This window comes from Neltuma alba, unplaced genomic scaffold (genome assembly GCF_004799145.2).
Source record: "Neltuma alba isolate B1F8T4 unplaced genomic scaffold, ASM479914v2 tig00010970_pilon, whole genome shotgun sequence".
Classification (NCBI taxonomy): Eukaryota; Viridiplantae; Streptophyta; class Magnoliopsida; order Fabales; family Fabaceae; genus Neltuma; species Neltuma alba.
This window is the reverse complement of record NW_021635733.1, coordinates 78,558-98,255: the sequence shown is the minus strand read 5'-3', so window position 1 is coordinate 98,255 and position 19,698 is coordinate 78,558. Positions and strand designations below refer to the sequence as shown.

At 32.8% G+C, this 19,698-nt stretch overlaps 1 protein-coding gene across 1 annotated transcript; it reads right to left on the bottom strand.

Moving 5' to 3' along the window:
- Positions 1 to 6,088: 6,088 nt before the first annotated feature.
- LOC114760306 (LEAF RUST 10 DISEASE-RESISTANCE LOCUS RECEPTOR-LIKE PROTEIN KINASE-like 2.4) lies at positions 6,089 to 19,698 on the bottom strand. The gene is given in 5 exon segments (XM_028949566.1): positions 6,089 to 7,254; positions 9,773 to 10,613; positions 11,329 to 11,413; positions 18,841 to 19,239; positions 19,241 to 19,698. Coding segments are annotated over 5 exon segments (2,949 nt in total).

Genomic DNA, 19,698 nt, shown 5'->3' with positions numbered 1-19,698 from the left:
TAGGCAGGAGCCTTTCAGTTTCAGCGGCTTGCAGCTTGGTCTACTTTGAACCTGGTTTGGCCTGTATGATAAATTGATGAAGGCCAGACTTAGGTCAATTTATGAACTTTTTTAGGTAAATAGGCTAGGCCTCTTTACTTAAAGCCTGGCCTATACCGTTGCAGGCCTGGCTTGTTGATTTTGTTATTTTATATAATTATATATAATATAATATAAACTAATTTTATTTTCATTATTATATATAATTAAATATAATACATTTTCAGTTCTAATTATAAGATTTTAGTTATAGATTACAAAGGAAGTCTATTAATTATAAGACTTTACTTGTAGATTACAAACGAGGTCTTATAATTAAGATCGGAGGTGGTATAATCTAAATCAATTTATATTATTATATCAACAATATAATTTGCCTTATATTTTAACTTTTTATGTTTTCTATTGACTCTTTTTTTTTTACCTGAGTTTTTTTATTGACTCTTAAAATAACTTATTTCTATAAAATTCTTCTCATTCATATAACCTATTATTACTTCTTTTAAAATTTTGGAATTAGTCTAAGCATATTTTCATCAATTCTTTTCCGGACATGGAATATATTTTTGTAAAGTTTCAATTTGAAGATTATGAACTCATGGTGAAACTTTTAATGTTGTATCAACAATGTACTTCATACATACATATATATATATATACACATATATATATGTGTATGTATATATTGGTTGATTAGCATGTCCGTAACTTCTTGTTTAAGAACTCACAATATCATGTTGTAGTTTTGATTAATCTAAAGCTTATAATTGCATTTGTAGATTAAGTCTATCTATTGTAAAACAACAATACAATTAACTAGTGTCCTTAATATTACTAATTTTGTTTATTTTACAAGAGCATCCTGTAAAAGAGAAATTACATTAAAATCTTAGATTATTAATTTAATCATGATATATTTTTAGAACTGTTTATTATTATTATTACCATAAACAAACTATGTATGGCTAACCCAAAAAAAATATTATTGTATGTATATTAGTGTAATTGAATCAAATTTTTAGGAGATATCATAATTAATAGAATTTTGTTATTTTATTGTAAATTTAAATTAAATTTATTTAAATAATTAAATCATATGTAATCAAATCTTATTTAGGGCATAGTATAAGATCTTAAATAAGCTTGAGGAGTTACATGTAGGACAATGCTTAAGTCAAGTACCTTAGGTTCATTACATCCAGTGAGCCAATCAGATAATACCACTTAGATTATTTTTACACATCAGCATTTAACCCTGTGAAATACTCCGTTAGCTTACTAAAATTTCTGTTTTTTTTTTTTTTTGGGGACAAGACAGAGGAGCTATAGTAGGAAGAAGACGCTTGTCAAATTGTCCCTCCCAAAACTGGCAATTTCATTGAAGAAGAAGAACTCATCATCAAAACTCCCACAGACTTTTCGATGACCCATACGGGGGGAAAAAAACACGAGGGGATCATGATGCTCTCTATTCAATAGATTTCAATATGAATTTTCACTCTCTGCTTGCTCCCATTCTCCTCTTTTGCTTTCTTACTCTCTCTGAGATCAAGTCCCATAATTCGCACCTTGGATCTCGTGATGAAGCACATCTGAGGGTTCTAATTCCCGTTTGATTTCATATTATTTCATGAATCCTTAAATTTGATTGGGATTTTGCGGTATGATTTTTTAGCAGAATGAACCCAACAGCGTCTCCATGAATCATATGATAAATCCTTTTAATTTTAGAGGGCTAACTGTCTATTTAACAGTGTTAAGTGCTGATGTGTAAAAATAATTTAAGTGGCATCATCTAATTGGTTTACTGTATAATAAAAACTAACATTTTAAATAAGTCTTTAAAAATGTTTCAGGCCTGAGTCTTAAAAAAAGCCTGTATACAGACTTAGAATTTATGTCTTTATTTCAGACTTAGTTCTATTTAACTAGAACCTGACACGACCTGAATAAAGTAGAATTTGTTCTATGAATGTACCGGGTTTTTAGCTTTTGATTGCATCTTCGAGTGTAATCTGTTTTATTAGAGTAAAGATTTAGTTCCAAAAAAAAAAAAAACCAAGTAAAAGTTTAGAGTTTCTGGGTTGGGTCCTATCAGAGAGTACCCCTTTTTAAATGTTCGGTATAACGGGACCGGGGCAATGAGGGGCTGGGGATGAAACTAGTGGGCTCAGAAAGTGGTCAAACGCCTTCGAAGGGGAGGAAACATGAGAATGTCAATGTACTCCACTGTGAAGGACCAGGGATGAAAATAATGGATGGATTATGGTTTTTTCCCTCTCCCTCTTATACTTCCTCTTATTCTTTTAGGCCATAATCTTTGTGACTGTGAAGTTTTTCTTCTTTCCTTTTCTTTCTGTGATTGCTTTCCTTCTTTATGTTACTTCCTTATTAGGTGTATTTGGATTTGGAATTTCCATTAAGCGTAATCCAATTGTGCTTTACCATGTCAGTAAATTGATTCAATTACATTTGTAATTAAAAAAAAGTGTTGTTATGCTCACATAAATTCTTTCCTAACAAATAGCAGCCGCACCTATTCTTTTTTTTCCTTTTTATGTCGAAAAAATAAAACATCAAGAACACTAAAACTATGACATAATTAATAACACTATTATGAAACTTCCCGCTGAGAGTTGATGATCACATCAGCTTCTATAATAATTCTTCCCATTTAAGCTGATGATGTCATAAATTTCTATGCGGCTTCCCTCACAAAGTAGTTGCATTGACAATTGTACCGGCTTAACGAACAATATCAACTTATTTGATGGGCTAATTGGCTAACCTTATTGGCTTATCTTATGATGTCCTGGGTCTTGCATGCTCCTAATATTGCCTTTTCCATTTCTCATTTTTCCTTTTCCCCGACATCCACTCTTTTTGCAACTCATATCCCTGTCTCTCCCTAAATTTTATTATCTCCAGTTTTTTATATAAGAGTTAGTCTGATTTTTAATTTAGTTTTAAATATAAAAGTCCAATCTATTTTATCTCTCATATTTATCTATTTTTTCTAAAACAGTCTTTGTAATAGAATAATAGTTCTAACTAGCACACATGATTAGTAAGGGTGTTTTAGAGAAGACAACACTTATTGATTATAAATAACTCACTTAAAAATTTTTCTTATTCTATCCAAATGAGTCAACTCATTTTTATATTTAGAATTGGAGGTAGTATCTTGTTTAATGTTCCTGGGGCTTGCTTAATGAGTAATTTTGTAAGGACCACGCGGAGTAGAAGGTAGTTGATGACACTATGCTCATATAGACTGATCAAGTATAATCAGTGCAGAAAGTAAGGGTGGTACGTTCATCCAATGTGTTTTAAAAAATTAAACTTGCACATGTATGGGGTTAAAATTTAGAGAAGTCTCAGTAGGATAAGATTTTAGAGGTTAAACACTTAAACAAGGATAAGATTTCAGTAGTCAGATAATCTCGGACGCTACTCGTCAATTCTTAAAGTAACATGTCCATTTTAACTCCTTACACAGCCTGACCTGTCCATTTGTCTAACCTCCATGACGGTGGAGAAACTGCATAGCTTTGAGAAATTAATGAACAATCAAAATATCATAATTAACTCATACCTATCAGCAAGTCTAAAAATATAACATGCTAAGAATAGCTCACTGGTCTTAGAGCCGTCAGTTTTATTATAACACCTCATATAATTATATCTACATACATGATAAAATACTTTATTTAAAAGTCTATAAGTATTTCTAACATTCATGACAGGACGTAATTTCAAAACATTTTTTTGACATAACTTAACAAAAGAAACTATTAAAGTCTTATAGTTATGGCAAATAAAAATATAACATAGTATGTGTTTGACGAGCATAGAAGCCTTCATAACTCAATCCATCAGTGCCTTCCCTTGATTTCTACTAGATTCTTTGTCTGAAAATATTAATATAAGGAGTGAGATCTAATGTCTCAGTAACTACTGAAATTCTAACATATACAAGCAAACCATATATGACAAACAAAAATATGATTTTATGTGTGTGTATATATTTGTGTATGAAAATCACGGATTTATATATTCAACTCAATGTCACTTTCAATTCAACAATATATCATTTTCTAACATATAAAAAAATAATGCAATATGCATCCTCCCTTATATGACCGTCCACTCTTATACCGCTAATTGGAGTTATAGGCTAACACATAGTCCAATAGGAACTAATCTATTTTACTGAATTATTCCAAACTTACCAAAACTGGAGATATATCTGACTAAAGATATAGAGCTCAAATTCGAATTATGGCTCTCCTCCTTTGCAAATAAAATAAGGAGGTGTCACATGTCCCACAGTTTCAATGAATTCCCAACCAAAGAAAAACATGAAAGAATGGGTCCTGACAAGTGCCATCTACTATGCACCGAGTGATGGCATACCACGTGATAATTTTATATCCAATACAAATCTGGTTCTATCCTTAGCCCAACAGTGCATATGTCATATATAAATAATATTACATCAGAAATACGCCTTCAAATATATTATTAAAATAAGATAGTAATAAAATTTCTATACCATTTAACAGCAACTCATTATAATTCAATAGCCATCAATATATTTAAATATTGATCATAATTAATAGCAATAAATCTTAATAAAATAAAGTAACATAATAAAATATTTATTTAAAAAATCATAATATATATTTTCAATATGATATAAAAACTAGTAAATTCATAATATAATCATACACAATTCACATGTATATGAAAGAATTTTTAGAGTTACTTGCTACTCTTTAGCTTACAAATAATGATATAATGATTACTCCAAAATTCTCAAAAGTCTATAAAATTGTATATAAATATTTATTAATATACAACTCAAATTATTTTAAAATTATTCTAAAAATTCTAAAGTTACCCTCTAAACCAAAATTACAAAAAAAAAATTAATTCTTCCGGATCTAACTATTTATAATAGATACAATATTATTTTGAACATAAAATTTTTATATAAGACTATTTAAATTTAATAACTTAAATAGATATATTTGTTACCTAAAATATAAATATTTTATATTAAAACGTCAGTTATTTATTATAGTCTTATTTAAAATTTTTTCTCAACCAAACAACTCCTTTAAAGTGTAAATAAATTTTTTAATTTTTATAAAATTCTCAATTTACAGTTCTTCAAACTTTCAAAAATTATTTCAAAAATATATCTTTAACTTATTTAACATTCAAATCGATTAAAACCTTAATAATATATTAAATAACTCAAATAAATTATTTAATTTAAATTTAATCGGTAAAAATATTCTATATGTCTTAATTAAATAACAAATTTTTTAACTAAAATCTTAATTTAAAATTCTCAAAACAATAAATGAACAAATATAAACTGATTAAAATCTCTTAATAATGAATCTTTAAATTTTCACAATCATATATTGTCAAAACTCTATATTTACTCCACACTCAAACCATAAAATTTTCTCTAAAAATTATAATGATACTAATAATATAATGCTCTAAATATAGAGAAAATATTCATAAAGAGGATATGATAAAAAAATATTTTTGTATACCTAAATGATCTCTAAATCTTATCTTATCCTTAAGATATTATGTACCTTCACTCTCTCTTGATTTTACTCTTTGCCTCTCACTCGTTTCCTTTTCTGCCTCCCACTCTCTTATTTTACCACTACTCCATCTTTCAACCACCCCCTCTCCTGTTTTTCGTTTCTCAATTAATACTCCTCCCCCAAATTCTCTCTTCTTAAATTGCTCTAGCTTTTCGGTGGAAAAGCTGGTTTTTATTTTATTTTATAAAATTTAATAATAAAATATTATTTTATTTATTATATTTTTAATTTAATTTTTTTGAATTACAATTTTGTTTTTCTAAAAAAAAATAGTATATTACATTCACAGCTCTTGCTCCCCTCCCCCACCAAAAAAAAAAAACCAAACCAAAAAAGAAACAATTTAGCAACAACATTTGATAACCATACATACCGTACTATGAGACCCCACCTCCACTTCTTCCCATTTCTGAACCCTAGTGTTCCTCTAGCAACATGTGGGAAGGGCTTTGAAAACCCACAATTTCTGTTGTGGTCATAGCAGTGGTGGAAGATTCTAGTTCTAATCTGGGAGGGGAAGGCATGATAGGTTTTGGTGGCATTTCCAACAGGTCAGGTTTTCTTTCTAACATTTCAATCACTCTACTCATTGTAGGTCTTTGACCTGGAAATGTTTGGATGCACCACAAAGCCACAATGGTCATTTTCTTTGCAATATCATTTTCCCCCGTGTTATCGGCCCCATCACATCCCAAATTGCTGTCTTGCTCAAGTTGAGCATAAATATAATCTGGGAAATATTTCTCAGTCGAACAATTGGTTTCAACATTCTTGTTCTTTCTCCCTCCAACCATATCTAATAGCATCATCCCATAGCTATAAACATCAGACTTATAAGAAACTCCACCTATGTTTCTATTCCAAACTTCTGGAGCAAGATATCCTATTGTTCCTCTAGCTTCTGAAATTGAAATGAAGCTTTCTTTTTTAGGACAAAGCTTAGCAAGACCAAAATCTGAGATCTTGGGACAAAAATTTTCATCTAAAAGGATGTTATGTGGCTTTATATCAAAATGTAGAATTCGAGTGTTGCATCCTCTATGCAAATACTCAAGTCCTCGAGCTATCCCAATTGCGATTTGGTACAAATTTTCCCAAGTCAAGCATAGACTATTTTTATCCACATTGCTGGGAATGAACTTGTCAAGAGATCCATTGGACATAAATTCATATATGAGAGCCTTTTGTTTGCCTTCAAAACAAAACCCAAGAAGGGTAACAACATTTACATGGGAAGTCCTACTGATGCTAGCAACCTCGTTGATAAATTCTTCCCCATTCTGTTTTGATGCCTTCAATAACTTTACAGCAACAGGGCGGCCATTGAGGAGTTTTCCCTTGTATACAGAACCATAACCACCTTGTCCCAATTTATCTTTGAAAGAGTTGGTCATTTTCTTGACATCTGCAAATTTATATCTTGTGAGAGCTAAGGGACCACGATTTCTAATGAAGGCCTCGATATTTTGGTCCACCATAGATGTCTCGCACAATCCTATTGTTTGCCCCCACGACTTTGTTTGACAACACCAAATAAGCATCAGTCCAATTGCTCCAAGAACTATTGCAGCAATAAGACAACCTGGGATGCAGAATGGTAATGGCTTTCAGTTGATATACTTGTCAAAAACACAAACCAAGTTAAGAGAAGAACTAAAAGCAGATCTATTACCTATAATGAGTGCATTTCTTTTTGAATGGTGGCCTGTTCCAGCAATTATACACAGAAAATAAAGTGCGGGTTAAATACGTGGTAGAATCTGTATATGAAGAAAGAACAAAACAAAGGATGCAGATATAAAAAGTTATTATAATATGCCGATAAATACATTAACATTACCACTAACTTTTGAAATGACGTTCATCATTGCAGAAGTAGCGGAATTTATATTTTCATATTCATCATAACCAAAGCGTCCACCACTTTTTAGACTGTACTGAAAACCGGGTTCAGGTGCAATCCATTTCAAAGTAAACCCCATCTTTAAAATTTCGGTTGCAACTCGTTCGCAACAAGTTAATTATCATCGCAAACTATATTCATTATCTTGCAATATAAGCATGGAGGCTCCATCTGACGCGGTTCTAGTTAGATTATACAGAAAAGAAACAGCAGGAGTGATGTGGCCATTATCCTCAATAATGGTGGCAGGGCACCACCTAGATTGCCCTCTTCACTATTGTTTCTTTGGGTGGCCCCACTCTACATCCCAATTAAGTCAACAATTTGAAGACGAGGTACTCCAGGATAAGGAAGAGGGGCTAGACTGGAAACATGGAAATCGTTGACTTGCGAGTCAATGCAACATGCAACTACTTCGTTGACATCTAAAATCTCCAAAATGCCCTCAAGATTAATTAGTTTCCAGACCGATGATTGCGCTCATTCAGTAATCTTGCAAAGGAAAGTCATTTTCTTTACTTGTCGTAGACGCCTTTGTGCTGTTTTATTAACGATGACAACTTCTTATAAATGGTCAGATCCTACAAATCCTACTTTAACTGTTTTACAAAGTGAATCTTATATTTAGAAACAAAGATAGTACTAAGAAAAAGGAGCCAGCCACACTTTTTAATCCTAGGTACTACTGGTAACAACAGTCTCTTTACTGAAATGATATCTTTTTTTTTTTTTTTAATATGAAGAGAAAGCTGAAAATAACTAAAAGTGTTTGGATGGAATTAAAATTATGATTTTAAAAGTGTTTTTATAGTATACAAAGTAAATATGTGAAGGAGTTTATCTCGATTTGCAGAAAAATGTTTTTAAAAAATACTATTCACTAAACCCAAACACCCCTTAAGTAATTAAACTAACAAATTTTTTTTTTGAAATGATATATTCACTGTCTCATAAATTATATATCAACGCTATTATTAATTATTTTATAATTTAAGAAGCCACTATTTAAGTATAAACTTCACATAGGAAACGATATAAAAACTGAGTTTTTATTTATTGAGAAGTCATATACCAGCCTCATAATTTTTTGGTTAAACTTTTTTATTTATTTTTATCTATCCCTAAAATTTAACAAGTTTAAACAAATTAGTGTTGAACAGGGATGTCATTGTTACGTTTTTAAATTTTCAAGTTAGCATTGTTTCTGAGCAAAAACTTTCGCAATATAATTAAACCTTAACCTTTAAGAAAACTCAAAATGTTCAATATTCAACATTGTGATATGGGTTAAGACAAGTTAAATGAAAATCATAAGTTAGAGGTTAAATAAGTCCAACTAAATATATATGAAAAAAAATAACAATTTGATAAATAATTTACCACTTCATCAAGTCATTATAATCGTCATAATTTGATAATTAAAGAATGACTACAAAAATTGTAAGGTCTTTTAACTTTCTTATCTAACTCGTGATTATTATGAGCCATTCAAAAGACATCGAGACAAGTTGAAAGACAACTGTGATTTGAGGACCCTGACCGATTGTTTGATGACGAAGATAAATGCAGACTCAAAGGTCACGCAGACAAATTTAGCGACTTGACTATCCTACTTATCACGCCCGCTTTTTAATATAAAATCTAGTTGACTAATTTAATTACATTAAAAAATTAGTTAAGCTAGTTATTTATAATAAATAGGTATTGTTTTTTCTAAAATATCATGTTAATAATATGTTTTACCTAGAATTACCATTTAATGAAACACTTAATATGTATAACTACTATAAGTATTACCTTAAAAAAATAGATAAATATGAGAGACAAAATGAATTAGGACCTTATATTTAGAATCAAATTGAATATTAAACTAGCTCTTATATTAAAGACCGGACATAGTATTATATTTGGGTACACAATAGTAAAAGGGAAAATAAACCCCGGTTGACTGAGGTGAAGGCGATAATGAAATTATCTTCACAAAATTGGTTGCTACAGAGGATAAATGTAACACTCAGATTAATTTCGTTGCTGATATCTATAAATTTATTTCCTGATGGTTACTTTGGTTACGTAAATGTGAATGGCAAACTACTTCATTAACTGTCATCAGAAAATCTGATGTCTCCATCCAAAACACATTAAGAAGCAGAGGAATCTAATCAAAACCAGAAGCTATGGGAAAAAGAACACATACCCTCTGTTGATGACCCTGAAGAAGGAGGAGGCCTTGGCTCGGGCCGGGGTGCTGGCGCTGCTTCTTCTTCTAATCGATCAGCAAAACAAACCCCATCGGGACAGAAACATGTAAATTCATCCAGACTTGCGTTGTAACCGCATCTTCCACCCGAAATTCTGCAATCATCACACCACCCTCCTTTCAGTTCCCATTTAACCTCAAAACCTTGATCTATAACATCACCAGGATCTATGAAACTTCTCAGTGCCACACCCAGAACAGGAACATTGATGCTGGTTCTACACCCCAGACCAGTCCTGGTCCAATTGTTGGTCCACAAAAAGTATGCTTCACGAGGAATACCATGTAAGGGGCAATCAAATCTCACAGCAGTTGATGAATTCAGAGTGGCATTGCTTGAAGGGTCGCAGCCGTATAATAGAGTAGTGTTTTCATCATTGGGACTGTAGTCAAAGAAAGAATAATCCAACGTGATGTTTGTGAACTGATTGGAACACTTGGTACCCCACAAATCCATTCTTGCAATCGTAAGAGTTCTAGCAGCGGAGTTAACATTGATTACCCTAAAAGTCTGGGAATTAATGTTGATAGTAACATTGTCTCCGTCACAATTAAGCTTCAACTTAGGATGACCACAATAAGCAGGCAGTGAGTCGACCCAGAAAGGGAAGCTCAGACTGGTGACGTTTCCGCAGCTAAAAGGCTTGCAAGCTGAAAATTGTTCATTTGCAGTGGTAACATAAAAGAGAATGGGAACGAAGAAGAAGGTCTTCAAGAGAAGCTGACGTAAAACAACAGAAGGAGGACCCTTGTACAGCATGATCATTGCAGAGAATGGCTATCAAGAAACAACTCTCACAGGGCTATAAATCAAAATTAAACGAAACACAAGCATGCTTTGAGTAATAAGGCAATATATATTACTCCTCTGGTCATGAATATAAAACATATCTAACTAATTTGATTAGATTAAGGAAGTGAGGTAAGTTAGTTAATTATAAGAAATAAGACATGTTTTTTCTAAAACACCACAATCATCTTTCTTAATATCCCATCTTTCCTTTTTATTTGATAATAGTTGAGGGAGTATCCATAGGGGTAATTTAAAAAAATTGATAAATATAAGAAATATGTCTTATGTTTAAGACCAAAATCAACTCAACAATTAGATTCTGTATTAAGGACAGGAGGAGTACACTTTTCATGGAATAAAAGTCATTCACAGAATGGCATTACATAAAGAGATTTTCAATTCTACCAATCCCCATCAAATGTCATTTTTGCCCTTGATATACAATTGCATATTAGAGACTATCGGGCCTTACTCAAAGTGTCAATCAGGAAACCATCTCTCAGCTTCAGATGTGGCCTGACTAGCTACATGCGTTTTCAACGGGAAAAATGAAGGAAGAATCATGTTTGAGGATCTTTGGAAAAAAAAGGAGGAAGTTTTCCGCTATTATTTAAGGAACCCCAATTTTTTCACATCTCATTTGAATAGACTATAGACCATAGAGGGGGTAATATTATGACCATACGACGGGATTGCGCACCCAGATCGCCTTTTGGCTCCAAAACGCGGGCTTTGTGACCTGATGAAATTGCTTGTCGCCGGCCTCCTTGCACCGGTGACTGGCCCTACTCCATGCATGTGGGGCACAAATCCCACGATTTCAACTTTTGAAGTTTGAAATTTAAGGACCCCTTTGGTTTACTGGTTTTAACCTTCAAGGAACAAAGAAACACATTCACATACACTGCTCTTCTACCGTGGACTAACTGCTAGCCAATTTTTCTGGGTTAACGCTTGTGAGTTTGAAGTAGATTACAAGTTCATGTTTTGCACAAAATATGAAGCAAGCATACCTGTTTTTATATAGCTTATGAATTGTTCATTGCTTATAGATTCTATATTATATATAAAAGATTGTTCTGTCTAAAAGCTGCGTCTGTCTCAGTCCTCAACACACTGCCGGCTTTAAAAATATTAAAAAAATGGAAAGAAAAGCAACCCCGTTGAAGAATGAAATAATGCCAACAAATCTGGTCTTAGGGAACTATCTCATTCAGTCATCTAGTCATTTAAGTTCGAATCTCAAGGGAAAGGACCAATAAGTCATAGATGATTCAAATCCAAACTCTCCATGAAATTGCTACAATAGCACTTCAGCAGACTACAGATCAGAAAACTACCGGCTGTAAGTAGTCTCCCAAGGCTTACTCGGATGGATAGTGGGAACGAGAGGCCTAAAACAAGAAGAAAAACAAACGAAAAAAAAGAAAAGAAAAAGAAGAGAAAAATTGAGCAAAAGTCTCCCATTAAAAATTTGGGCTAATACAATTTTGGGTCCTTTAATAAGTTTGTCCTTATTTTGGGATTGATCTCTCAAGTTTCAAATCATAAATTTCGGTCTCTTAAGCTTCTTTCTATTCAAAATATTAATCTCTATAATCCAATAAAAATCTGAACTATTTTACCCTTTAAGGGATTAATACCTATGGTTTGAAACTTGAAGAATCAAACCAAAATGAGGACAAACTTGAGGGATTAAAGATTATATTAACCCTAAAAATTTCCCAGTTAAAAAACATAAATCAAAGTACCATCATCCGTATGAACAAAATTGCAAAATATTAATACTTTCTGTGTATAAAAATTTATCAGGTTTCTTCATCAATAAAACTGTAATGGGTATTCCCCCCAATTTGAAAAAAAAAAGGTATATTAAATGTTGAAAAGGAATTAATGCATTGGTTTGTCTTAAGGTGATGGAAGAGATGTATTGTTGACTGTTAAATGCGTATTCCACACGGCCACAAAATAGTCCTCTCTCAAAGACTTGACTTGCATCTGGCCAAAAAAAAAAAAAAGAATTCCATAAAGGAATAGAATATACTAATTCAATATTTGAATTATCTTTGAAAGTAAGAATGTTCAAAATAATAGATATAAGAATACATTAGTACATTTGATAAAAATCAACTGTACAAAAATCTTCTTTCGCTCTGGGGCCCTTTAATTTCCAGCAGTAACATCATTCCCTTTCTATGGCTACATGTATATATGAATAGTTGAATACAATAGATTTAAAGTTCAGTTATAAATGTTTTGACCCATTTCTCATTAACAACTTTTGCCAAGATGATACCCATCACTGGTATAATGATGCATGCCCGAGAGATGTTTGATCCTAGCTTTCTAAAGACATTATATGTCACTTGGAATCTGGCTAAAGATTATTTTACTGATATTGGAAGAACAAAAAGGATGCTAAGCAATTCACTTTTGGGAATCATAGTCAGAATCTAGGGGAGAGCTTCCAAGGCCTCAATATATGGGATTTGATAATAGACACATACATTGCTCTAATAAGAGCCGTGGCGGAAATTCTAAAGAGAATGACAGTTAAGATCATCCAACAAAATTAATGTGAAATGAGAACATGGCTATTACTTGAACTACAAAGTTTATTACACAAACTTTTATTTTTATAATTTACAAGTCTTCATTTTACACTAATTTTCTTGTAAGGTCTTTATTTGTCATTCTTCAAAACTTCTACTTCTCGTCTTGAATGGAAGGTGTAATTGACTTTGGCGGCATTTGTAGTGAGTCAAGGCTTCCTTCTAACATTTCTATCACTCTATTCATTATAGGTCTCTGAGTTGGAAATGTTTGCATGTACCACAGACCCGCGATGGTTATTTTTCTGACAATATTGTTTTCCTCAGTGGTCTTTGCCTTACTTTGTCCCAAATCTTTGCCTTGCTCCAGTTTATCATAAATAGAACATAATTCTAAGTTAGGAAATAGGATTCCATGGTCACATCCTTCAACACGCCAACTATGTCTAATAACATCACTCCATAACTGTAAATATCATATTTATATGAAATCCCACCTATATTTCTATTCCAAACTTTTGGTGCAAGATACTCAAGAGTTCCTCTAGCTTCTAAAAGTGAAATAATGCTCTCTTTTTTTCTTAGGACAAAGTTTAGCAAGTCTAAAATCTGTGACCTTAGGGCAAAAGCTTTCATCCAAAAGGATATTATGTGGCTTATGTCAAAATATAGAATTCGAGTGTTGCATCCTCTATGCAAGTATTCAAGCCCTCGAGTTGTGCAATTACAATTTGAAACAAATTTTTCCAAGTCAATGACAAGTTTGTTTTATTTGCCTTATTCCGAATCAATTTGTCAAGAGATCCATTGCACATGTATTCATATATAAGAGCCTTCTTCTCACCTTTCAAACAAAATCCAAGAAGGGTAACAACATTAACATGAGAAGTTTTACTGATACTGACAACTTTATTGATAAATTCTTCCCCATTTCCTTTGGACTGATTTAAAATCTTGGATGGGATTAACAAATTAAACTTACACATGTATGGGATTAAATTTTGGAGAATTCTCGGTAGGATAAAATTTGGGTGGCTAAACAAGGATAGGATTTCGGTGGTCAAACAATTTCGGACGCTACTGTCAATTTTTAGAGTAACATGTCCATTTTGACTCCTTACAAAGCCTGGCCAGTCCCTTTGTCAGACCTCCAGGACTTTGTGGCGATATTGCTATCACTTCAAAAGCATAGCATCTGATGATTGCTTTGATTTTGGCCACAAAGTCCTCCAGAATCCTCACACACGCAGCGCAATCCGTTGCTGCAGTCCGCCAATCAAGCACAAGGCCCTTGTTCATAGCTTCACTAAACTCAGTTCCCAAGCTGTTATTTCTGATCTCTTTCAATCACATTCAACATCTCTCGCTCTCATTGTCTTCGCCCTTTTTTCCGGTGCAACTTTTCCAACTTTCGAGATGCTTTGGAATATCCTCTGCAATTCCAATTATTGTCAAAAATAGTGTGCGTCCATATTTTTGGATTTTTAGAACCGGATATTTTTTGTTGAGGTTTTTAACTATAGAAATATGAAAGTGAAGGAGCCCAAATTCGAATTCGGTCATCTCCACCACCGGTAGCGGCAGGGTAAAGAGAAAACCTTTTTGGGTGTCGCCGAAGGCCGAATTCTCACCGCCCGTCGTCTCTTTTGATGATGATGGTGCTTTTGATACATACTCTGATGGCGAAGATAGCGATCAATTTCGCCATGGTAGATAAGGGTATTTCTGGTCCTGACTTCCCTCAACCTCCCTTAAAAGTAATATATTTTTTTTGCCAGAATTAAATTATCTCAACTCGGCATGGCTAATTTATGAATATTAAAAAATTAATTGAATCAATTATTTATAAATAATAAACACTATTTTTAATATATTTTTATTAATTATGTGTATTGAAAAATACATAATTTTTACAATTACTGTGAAAGTTAATTAGGAAGTAAAATAAATAAATATAAGAAACAAAATAAATTAAAAATTTTATATTTAAAACTAAATTAAATTTTTAATTAATTTTTATACTAAGCACGGAGGTAATATTAATTAAATATAGAAGCATTAGAGACAGAGCTCTAAACAAGTCAAAAGCAGAGTTACAAATTTTTATCGACTGCGTGTTTGGCTATAACCTGTTTCAACATATATGTTGCATCCCGTTTTAAAAAAAATGCATTTTTTTGAAAATAAGTTGCAATAAGTTTTTAAACAAATTTTAGATACTTTTGAAATATTCTTAATATTTTTATGTTAAAAGTAGAAGAGTAACAAGACAAATTTATCTATTATAATGTTAAAAAAGAGCATCAGTCACCATAATGATGTATAATGTCAACCCATTACTTACTGCCTCACTAATCAAGTCTCTAGGAAGGATGCCATTCTCTGCTGTCATCGTTTTGCTATCCACCAAAAAGTCAACAATAGTGAAGCGGAATTATCGTAGGCTTGCTTGATACGTTTAGTCGACAGATTATATCAGACCATGGCGCGCGGTGTGGGGATAGAGAGAAGGAGAGAGAGAGGAAGGATGAGAGTGAGACCTACAAAGTTGAGAGGGGTTGGATGGGGAGCATGGTGCGGGGAAGAGAGGATTTGTGGGGGGATTGACAAAGTTAAGAGAGATGAGCTGACAAAGTGGGTCCCACAAAATAAAAAAGTAACGATGTTTAAGAAAATTTAGGGAGATCGCATTTATGCTTCACATCTTCACATCTTGTATACTGAATAAAAAAGGATAGTGTCTAGCAAATATTTTAAACTTTGAGATGAGCTGGCAAGTTCTGCTTCACCCAAAAGACAAAAGCAATTACTCCTCTACCTAAAGTAAGTTAAATAATTTAAGTAGATTAAAAATATTTGTTAAATTAGTTAATATAATATATTTTTTCTAAAACATCCTAATCACTTTTGATTTTCTCTGTTGAAAGAATATTAATAGGGTTGGGTTGATATGAAAAAAAATTGATAAACTTATGAAATGAATCTTATATATAAGACTAACGTTAACTCTCAAATTAGATTATAGGGCAAATTTCACTGTAGGACCGCAGAAGACAATTAATTTCAAAGAGCCCCCAAAACTTTCTGAAATTTCACTGTAGGACTAAGGGGGCAAACTGATATTAATTCCACAAAGAAAATGACCCTATTGCCCCTCATGTGAACAAGTATGGGAGAACCCATTTGCAAGTGAGGATAGATAATTTACAACATGCATAAATATATTTACAATTAAAATTAGCCCATTTACATATTACTTTCTTCACCTGAAGAATGTGTCTGAGTGAACAAGTGTGGGACAGCCCATTTGCAAGTGAGACTAGACAATTTGCAACATACATATATTTATTTACAACTGAAATTAGTTCATTTACATGTCACTTCGTTCACCTGAAAAAGGTCTCCGTGAGTAAACAAGTGTGGGAGCGCCCATTTGCAAGTGGAATTAGTCAATTTGCAACATACATACATTTATTTACAATTAGAATTAGTCCATTTACATATCACCTCATTCACCTGAAAAAGGTGCCTGTGAGTGAATAAGTGTGAGAGAACCCATTTGCAAGTGGGACTAGTCAATTTGCAACATACATACCTTTATTTACAACTGAAATTAGTCCATTTACATGTCACCCTGCAATAAGTATTATGAGGGGCAATAACGTCATTTTCTTTGTGGAATTAATATCAGTTTGCCCCCTTGGTCCTGCAGTGAAGTTTCAGAAAGTTTTGGGGGCTCTTTGAAATTAATTGTCTTATGCGGTCCTACAGTGAAATTTTTCCTAGATTATATATTAAATACAGAAGAGTAAATAAAACTTCAGAATATCCGGGTCAAATGTTCCTGCTCAGGGTTCATTTGATAGAAGATTATGATTATACTTCAGTGAAAGTTATAAAATATCTACGCATGTAATTATAACGGTTTAGGGAATATATATAATAGGAATAATCGCAAAAAAAAACCCTAAAAAAATTGCACATAAGGACTCGTTTATAAAAATTATTGTCAAAATTTATACTGAAGTTGTAATTAGTCCCTATTTACAATTTTTCTATTTCGGCTGGTTTTTGTTGCGATTTTTCTTGTTATATATCACTCTTCAATTTCACTGTTTCCTTTTGATTCTTGACACTTATAATAACCAATGTACATAATCAAAAAAAATTGAAGAAAATGGATGAAAATAATATATAAACTTTATGCATAATTAATTTCTCGTGTTACTCTTTTTTTAATACACAGTGTCAATTTTCTTTTTAAAAGTATGATTATATAAATGAAAATGATTCCTATGTTCGGGTAACATGCTGAAAACAATTGCATAGACATGATACATGACTTTGAATTTATTGATTGTTGAAGGAAAATGATTATCAAAATTCAAATTTTAGGAAGCCAAGTTCCTACTGAATTATCAAACATCTAAATCTATATTACCAGCAGCACACATTAAACACCTGTTAGCCAAAAACAAAACCAAAACCAAAACAAAATGAAGACCAGAACAACAATAAAACCTGCATCTGAGTTTCAATACTCTTGAGAACCTGCATTATGATGCTATGCGAATGCATCAGATTTACTTTAGCTTTGCACTTTACAATATCATTCTTCACTGTTGCTGGTACCTATCAAATTCTAAATCACTATTCCTATAGAGGGGGTATGATTGTGACCATACGACTAATTGCAAACCCAGATTTCGCCGTTTGGCTCCAAAACGCATTTTGGCCTGATGAAAAACGCTTGTCGTCTGGCCTCCTTGCACCATGTGGGATCCATACCCCACGATTTCAACTTTTCAAAGTATGAAATTTAAGGACCCATTTGGTTTATTACTGGTTCTCACCTTCAAGGAAAGAAAAGAAACACATTCACATACACTGCTCTTTTACTGTCAAGTTACTGCTGACCAATTTTTCTGAGTTAAAGTGCATGAGTTTGAAGTGGATTACAAGTCCATGATTTGCAAAATATATGAAGCAAGCGTACCTGTTTATATATAGCTTATGAATTGTTCATTTCTTATAGATTCTATATTATATATAAAAGATTCTGTCTAAAAGCTGTGTTTATGTCAGTCGTCAACACACTGCCGGCTTCCAAAAATATCAAAAAAAAAAAAAAAAAAAGCAGCCCCATTGAAGAATGAAATAATGACAACAAATCTGGCTTTATGGAATTATCTCATACTGTCATCTAGCCATTCAAGTTCTAATCTTAAGGGAAGGGCATGACAGGTTTTGGTGGCATTTCCAATGAATCTAAACTTCTTTTAACAACAGAAACAGATTACAAAGGGGCAAGAGGAATTATTGGCTGGGGATGAACATAATGGGTTCAGAAAGTGATCAAAGGCCTTGGAAGGTGAGAAAACAGGAGAATGTCAATGTGCTCCGCTGTGAAGAGCTGCGGGTGAATTATGAATTTTTTTTTTTTTTAATCTCTCTGATGCTTTCTCCTGTTCTTTTAGGCCATAACATTGGTGATTAATTGTGAAGTAGTTTCTCTTCTTCTTTTTCCTTTTGTGATTGCTCCCCTCCTTTATGTAACTTAGCTAATTACGTTAATGAAAGCATCAGCGCAGACCACGCAATCTCAGCGAAGTCCATAAATTTATACTGTCAATGCGTACCCCCATAATGTTTGGATATACCACAAACCCACAATGGTCATTCTCTTTGCAATATCATTTTCCTCCACATTATTATCACCATTAAATCCCAAATTGCTGTCTTGCTCAAATTGAACATAAATATAATTGAGAAAATATTTATCAGTTGAACAATCGGTCTCAAAATTCAGGTTCTTTCTCCCTCCTGCCATATCTAATAACATCATCCCATAGCTATAAACATCAGACTTATGCGAAACTCCACCTATGTTTCTATTCCAAACCTCCGGAGCGAGATAACCTCTAGTTCCTCTTGCTTTTGAAATTAAAATGATACTTTTGTTTTTTGGACAAAGCTTAGCAAGACCAAAATCTGAGATCTTGGAACAAAAGCTTTCATCTAAAAGGATGTTATGGGGCTTTATATCAAAATGAAGAATATCCTCTATGTAAATACTCAAGCCCTCAAGCTATCCCACCTACAATTTGGTACAAATTCTCCCAACTCAAGCATAGACTATTTTGATTTGCATTGTTGTGAATGAACTTGTCAAGAGATCCATTGGACATAAATTCATATATGAGAGCCTTTTTTTGGCCTTCAAAACAAAACCCAAGAAGGGTAACGACATTTACATGGTAAGTCCTACTGGCAATCTCGTTGATAAATTCTTCCCCATTCTGTTTTGATGCCTTCAATAACTTTACAGCAATAGGATAGCCATTGGGTAGTTTTCCTTTGTATACAGAACCATATCCATCTTGTCCCAATTTATCTTTGAAAGAGTTGATCATTTTCTTGACATCTGTAAATTTATATCTAGTGAGAGCTAAAGGACCATGATTTCTAATGAAGGCCTCGATATTTTGGTCAACCTTAGATGTCTTGCATAATCCCAT